This window comes from Varroa jacobsoni, unplaced genomic scaffold, assembly GCF_002532875.2.
Source record: "Varroa jacobsoni isolate VJ856 unplaced genomic scaffold, vjacob_1.0 scaffold_139, whole genome shotgun sequence".
NCBI lineage: Eukaryota > Metazoa > Arthropoda > Arachnida > Mesostigmata > Varroidae > Varroa > Varroa jacobsoni.
The window spans coordinates 96,069-103,344 of NW_019213041.1; the positions used below are offsets into that span (position 1 = coordinate 96,069).

At 42.4% G+C, this 7,276-nt stretch overlaps 1 protein-coding gene across 4 annotated transcripts in view; it reads right to left on the bottom strand.

Annotated features, from left to right (window-relative positions):
* Positions 1–447: 447 nt before the first annotated feature.
* Positions 448–7,276, bottom strand: part of LOC111268731 (coiled coil domain containing protein Alhambra) — a 15,479-nt gene continuing 8,650 nt past the window's right edge. For all 4 annotated transcript variants that reach the window (XM_022847910.2, XM_022847883.2, XM_022847903.2 and 1 more), the window contains 2 exons: positions 6,431–6,890; positions 448–4,588 (listed from right to left, as the gene is read on the bottom strand). In XM_022847910.2, coding sequence (XP_022703645.1) covers positions 2,922–4,588; positions 6,431–6,890 — 2,127 coding nt within the window. In that variant the 3' untranslated portion in view covers positions 448–2,921. The remainder of the gene's footprint in view (positions 4,589–6,430; positions 6,891–7,276) is intronic.

Consider the following 7,276-nt stretch of genomic DNA (forward strand, 5'->3'; position numbering starts at 1 on the left):
CGCTTGTATATATATATATATATATACAAGCGCCTCAACGTTTGTAATATGCCAACGAAAGACGATTTTTACATAATTCAATCGAAGACAAACTGAGCTTTGCTTCTCCATTCTCAACTTGTCTAGATTGACTGCGCGATCTGATGTGAGCGAGAAAGAAATCTTTTCTAATGATGGTAAAATCAAGCTTCATTTCGTTTGTAATACCATCAAATAAACATTTCTGTATCGTTAAGATAAAGTTCGACCAAATGTTCCTTCTGTAATGAAGAGTGTTTTGTAGGTCCAGCAACTGGGTAATAAAGTCAGTTTCAAATGAGGAGATAGTTTTCACCTAACTCACTAGTGCTATAATGTTGACTGCGTTGCTATATAAGAGCATTTTCTTCACATTTAATTGCCTCTACTATACAGAGGGACTAGACATAAAAAAGGATGAAAGAAAAATCGTTTCACGGGTTATCTCGTGTTTGCATATTTTGTTCTTTTTGGTGACAACAGTTTGAGCGGACACCTGTATTTGTTCCGATATTTCTCGATTTCCCGTAGTGTCCAGTATATGATTAATGCGGTACTTAATGTATGCAACAGTTCAACATGCCATCGGGACTGTTTTCGTCCCTTGCCCCCTAATCTACACAGTACGCGGTGGTTTTCCGCAACGAATTTCCATCCAACCAATTTTCTCATCTAATCTCTACAAATCACGAATATTTATACACACGCATACTTAAATAGCAGAACAGTAATTATTTACCGACAATATGGAACACTGCATCGTCACAGCGTGCTCGAAATCACGCGAAACTTACTACAACAGGCCTTATCATGAGCTTTCACTCCACTGGTTATTCTCTCTTTAATTTTTCTACTCTGATGTGTCTCTAAATCGTCTTTTATCGTAATGTGACAACACGTAGTGGTCTCAAAGCAGACGTTGATAGACGGTTAATACAATAAACACTTTCCGCACGGGGCAAAAAAACGTGCTGATTTTATCCTATATATATATATATATATATATATCAGTCCAAGGGCAGAAAATTATCGGTTACTCAGCTGGCTCGGCATCAACCCTCTTCACTATATACCACACAACTACTTTTTACTAGAGTCGGCTACTTCTATTAATCTAATCTGCTGTACAATCTTTCAGCGGTGACGCACCATTATCCTATTTTTCTCGTTTAACGTTATGTCTTAATGGTTATCCGCTTCCCATTTTATCGGAGTAATTATCTTCCACTACCTAGCGCGTACCATTATCTCTTTGCGTTTCTTTTCTGTCTCTTGCATTTTCTTCACTACATCTTGAATTTTTGCTGTGTAGCAGTTATCATCGATATGAAACCGTTTGCATACCGATGCCTTCATCTCGTACTTTTTCATTTTACAGCTAGTTTACACCCTTTTACTTGAGAGTTCCTATTTTCTTCACGGTGAATCTACTGTTTCGTGCTTTTCACCTACAACCATTGTAGCCGCTGGTATCGGACTATAATTTTAACTCATTTCTGCGATTACTATCCATTTTTCTCTCTCAGTCTTTCATTGCGTCAAACTGCATCAGGAAACGATCGTATCATATGTGTCCCTGAAATGTTTGCTATCAACAGCGGTCTTGCTAGCGACAATATCTATTTTCATTGCAGGTTTATTCTCAGGCTAGAAAACACCCTTCTAATGAATAGGTGCCTTTGGTGGACCGTAAGAAATCGGTACCTCCGTCCGAATGAAAAACGTTTTGAGGAGTTTCATTAAGCCTTCGTTCTGGTTCTCGCTTTTATTTTGATATCGCCACATATTACGCCAACTCTCGTGCTTTGCTGAATCGATAGAAATCTGATCTTAGTCATGTTCTGTAAATGCTTGAAATGGACCTCTGCCTAAAACAATGGAATATGTTACCCGCATGCATAAGAGCGGCGCTGGCTTGCCTGAATCGCCAAAATTGCCAAAGGCATTCTGGAAGGATACGATAGTTTTTGCGCTTTGACCACAGGAAGTAACATTTACTGCAGCTATGCGCCGACCTTCTCTATTGAGCGCAACAGTTCCCTGCTTACAATAATCGAACTGATTGTAGAAATCGATGCATAGAGAGCGTACGATATCTTTTTCAAGTGGTTTGTAGCTCCCGTGAAGTTGGTTTTGGTAGCTAGGTGAAAACGATGTCAAGCAGCATTTATATGGCAGCCTATCAATAATGGAATCTTTAACTAATGTTATTCTAACCATATATAGACTTTTTCGAATGCCTGAGTTACTTGACGCAGTATAGAGTTCCGTGATCTATTCTCAATTGAAGGAGGATCTCTTTAAGTTAAGTGATTTTTTAAATTTAAGCATTATAAGAAAGCAGAAAAATTTTATCTGCAATTACACGTGCACGCACTAATAAACGTTCATTCACACACACGAAACACATCGACATCAGTCAGATTCATTATCAATACACGGAAATTCGCCAAGCCACCTACAGCCACACGCGGCTGACACGCCACCCAGGTGACTGTTACCACTTTTCACCCTCTTCACAAGAACTACCACTTTACCAGGTTGGAGCTCAAAGGCTACGCATACCTCTGAGCGCTCGTTAGTTTGATGCATTTCTCTTGCACGTAAGCTCTCTTTGTTTCAGTCTTCGTTTATCTGTCGTTTTAGACACTCTTATATGATACTCTTCGCTATTTAATGTAATTATGATAACTCGTGTTGTTCGAACAAAATCCAGAAATTTCATCCTATCAGTCTATATCGCAGCGTCCATCTTACGCCTGTCCTTCTTGAGAATGGAGCTACTGCTGTTAATGAGAATCTTGCATGTGTCCTTGTTATCCGCAGCGACTACTGCTGGTTTCGTTTTTAGCACTATCGTTATTACCAGCTTTACTATTGTCGTCGTTGGCCCATTCCGGTGATCACCTCTTGCCCTTGTTATTGTTCTGTTGCTGTTGTTGTTGTTGTGAAGCGGCTGCAGCTGCATAGTTATAGCTAGGCAGGGGCAAACGTCCGTTGGCGGCCATTGCCGCTGCGGCGCTCTCACTAATACCTCCCGCATACCCTGCAGCTCCATGGTGCTGCGACAGAGGTGGTGTTGAATGCTGTTGCTGCTGCTGCTGCTGCTGATGTTGCTGGATCGCGGCTGCAGTAGCACCGTGTACAGATACGCTACTGGGATACCCAGTCAACCCAACACTGCTAGCGGTTCCACCTAATGAACGCTCTTTTTCGGCCGCTGACGCACTGCCATTTTCGGCGGTTTGTGAAGGTGTTACCCGACTATCCATAGCCGCGACTGCTCCACCCGCAACAACCGCCAAAGGCACTCCTGATACGACGGGCATGGGTTGGATCGACGCGCTGAGTGCACCATTGACGCCAGGCACTGCGACGCAAGCTACGGACATTCCACCAACTGACACGCTCGGTGAGGCCGATACCCCACCGCTACCACCGACGAGTGACGACGATGCCGTGGTTTGCGTAGCTGACGAGTTATTCAACATAGCTAGCGGCACTCCCAGGCGAGCGTTCACTGCTAGCAGATGATCTTTGCGTGCTGTCAACGCGAGTATCTTATCCTCTAGCTGGTGGTTTTCACTTTTTAGTTGATGTAAACACGAGAGAAGGGCGGCAATATCGAAATGTTGCGCCTGTTTCATCAGGAACGAGCTTCCCTGATCCCATTGCCTCTCCAACAGCTGCTCCAACGTCGTGGGGAAGTTTGTCGGAGGCGGAGCCTGAGGTAGCTGCGGTCGCTGCGGTCGTTGTGGCCCTATTAATGGTGTACTAGGAACTGAGCTCTCTGCTGATCCTGCGGCAGCAACAGAACTATTTCCGCTACCCCCTGATCCAGAACCGGAACAGCTACCCGCTAGCGTCGTGCCAGCCCCACTACCCATAAGCGATGAAGGTTTGCACTCAGCTGCTGCACTACCATTCATCGTAGCTCCGACCCCAGCTGAACTTCGATGGTCGCTTGAGTGTAGCTGCCCGATTGGTGATGTTGCGGTACTTGCCGATTTGCTGCTTTTACTACTGCTGCTAGCATTATTCGTTAGACTGCTACTACTTCCGCTGCCACAAGTATTATTACTATTATTGTTATTGTGGCTATTGCCCCCTGAGCCGACATTTAATGAGGTAGCAATGTTGTTGCTGCTGCTGCTAGTAAGGGCGTTGTGAGGTTTGCTATTGGCGGGGCTGCTTGCCTGGTTGATGTTCGCCTGGTTGTTATTATTATTATTATTATTACTACTACTACTACTACTACTACTCGTAGCATTGTTGATACTGCTACTACTGCTGTGATTGTGGTTCGACTGGTTACTGGCGCCGCTGCCAGTGCTCGGTGTCTTCGGCCGCTTAGAAGGCGGAACCTGTTGATTCGTTCGGTCCTTATCGATTCCACTAGCACTATCCTTGTCGGCTTTATTGCTGTCCTTGTTGGCTTCTTTCGATGTCCGCTTCGAGCCACCTCCACTTTGTGACTTTTTCTGGGCGGTATTCTTCGTCAGTGAGTCGTACATTGACATGAAGTTCGCGGGAGGATTCTTTTCCGACGAACGTTTTGACTTGGCCGTTGCTTGTAAAGTTCAAGTCCAGTTCATCACGCGAAGTATGATGGCGACAATGCGTCCAGCAAACAAATTTTGAGACAGCGAAAGGGAACAAAAATAGACGTAGGTTAGTCAGTGGTAATCACTCTTTACAGATTTAAGGTAAAGGTCAGAAAGCCTAGAGAAGTTACTATACTAATAATAAATGTATAATAGTTAAAATAAAACAGAGAGAACAATGAGAGATGTAATAGGAGGTTGCTAAATATGAGGTATATTACGAATTGTATCTAAGTAAATGCTAAAACATAGATTAATAAACCATCAGGTATCCATCAGGTAATTTATTACGACAGTAACGAAAAATTCAAGGAAGATTTTTTAAAAAATCATGGAAAAGGACAACTGTACTCTTAATTATAGGCATAAGCTAACCAGCCAATCAATACAAATTCTTTACACCAGATTACAACAAACAAAACAACGACCCAACACAGTAATTGCGATGAACTCTAAATTTACATAATAATGAATGCCGAAATAGTATTATAGGAAGCCCTTTAGAATACGTTAGGAAGTACCGTAAAAGAGAACTATATGCCTTTTCATAAGGCTTGTCGGAACTATTTAATTAGAAGAAAGCTTTGGTACTGCCATGTATAGAATAATTTGGACAAGTGTAGCTTCAATGACCGTTGGACAGCTAGATGTATAAACAACGTGAAGTGCCACTGCCTCGGGTTCAAGTAGAAATGTTGGCTCCTTTTATGACAGTTCCAAGAGGGCTTATCGTATCAGCAGATCAGAGCAGTGAAATTCAATGTGGAAGCCTCCACTTGTTCACTTATGTCACAAGAGTAACGCCGTTTTTTGTAAACTCTCTGTCGTGTACTCTATACTTGATGCGATATTACGGTGCGATATGAAGCTAATGATATATTGCATACAGTGCACAGCGTTGCCATTGCCATTATTTCATCGTTACACCCACTAAATAGACTAAGTGCTTTTAATTTTACCTTTATATACGATTATAAGCTACTTGCTTCAAAAAATGTCACGTTATCCATTTGATTTTGATTGTGCACACCTGCACGGTAAAGGCAGAGGATTTGCAAACTTCCTCTATATGTACTAACTACTTCGTGTGTACAGTTTTGCGATCTTGTTTTAGTAGTGGCACGAAACAGAACTAAACCAATGTATTAGCCAATTAAGAACAATCCACTGCCTATAGATTCATTTCCTTGAGTCATGTATAACTTGATTTCTATAAGTCTACACGCGTATTCTATCGCTTCAGCTGCAGCATGTTGTCAGAGGAGCAACTGCAGTTGAACAACTGTTGTGATAGTTGCGGGGAGTAGTTGTCGGTTCGCAGGAATCTGGCCGTTCCGGCTGCATAGGTATTTCTGTAGTCGAAGGGGGCTATTAGCAAAACATATGCATCTGTAACACCGCTAAGCTATAATACTGGATGGCTGCGCACGTTACACCGTTTTCAAGTCACTGTTAATAGGAGTAGCTAAAGATGCACAAACGTTTTGATAGAATAGTGAATATAGTAGTACACAAGTGTGTGCGTTTCATGTCGACAACTTCATTGAATTTCGTCAGTTGTCCACTGGAGTGAACTTTCCTTCAGTTAACTTTCCGCTGGTCAAAATACACTTACAAAACTTTCTTTGTTATATTGTTTCTACTAGAATATCTATGTCAAGGTGTAAGGGGGTCATTAAGAACTTGCAGCCTTCAAAAAAATCGTTCTTGAACATCAGTGGGGGTAATAGTAAGAAGTACAAATATAGTACTCTGTTAAATACAGTTCAATTCAGCCTCGTTAAAATATGTTTGTTTTTTTTCCTTACATTTGAATTCATCTCTGCTTTTACTCTCGAACTTAACCTTCGATAGTTCGCATGAGTCATCATCGAATTCGGGATCATCGTAGACTGTGCTCGCCGACACTGTTGAAGCAGCTGCAGCAGCGGCAGCAACAGAGCCGCTACCTGACGGAACGACGGGATGCTGTTGCTGCTGGCGCTCCTTTGCCGCCCGCTTCGGAGGCGATTTGCCTTCGGCCTTCGTTGACGTCGTCGTATGTAACTGAGACGGAGGTGTTGGGGCACTGTCGTCACCCTCCGAATCAGAGGTGTATATCGGCGGCCGTTTGGCACGGCCTCCACCGGTGCCGCCCCCGGTCGCGCGACGCCCTCGACCTGTTGTAGTCGTCGTTGGTGGTGGGGCATCGCTGTCGTCCTCCGAGAGGATCGATGAAGACGATGGAGGTTTGAAAGCCGGAATCGTTTTTATGTTACTGTCTTTTTTCTGTTTGGCAAAAAACGATTATAAACAGCAAACAATATTTAGCGAAAAATTAGTTTTATATGACAGTGATGATCAAAACTAGCTTAAATAACATCTATTAATTTTATTGGTTAATACATTGAGTAGAAGATAAGCTATTATCTGTAAATATTGTACTGAATATTATCTCAAGCATTCATCCATGACGCCATATAAATATTATTTATGTTATTTGTATAAATACTATACTCCATGATCTCAAGTGCATAAGGCGCGTACACACACACACATATATATATACTCCATTTCAATGAAAGCTACTTCTTAAAAATTCCATGTCTTACAGTGATAACCGATGAAATCGTGTAACCAGAATCATCTTTGTAGTAGTCTCGGTTGCTAAAACT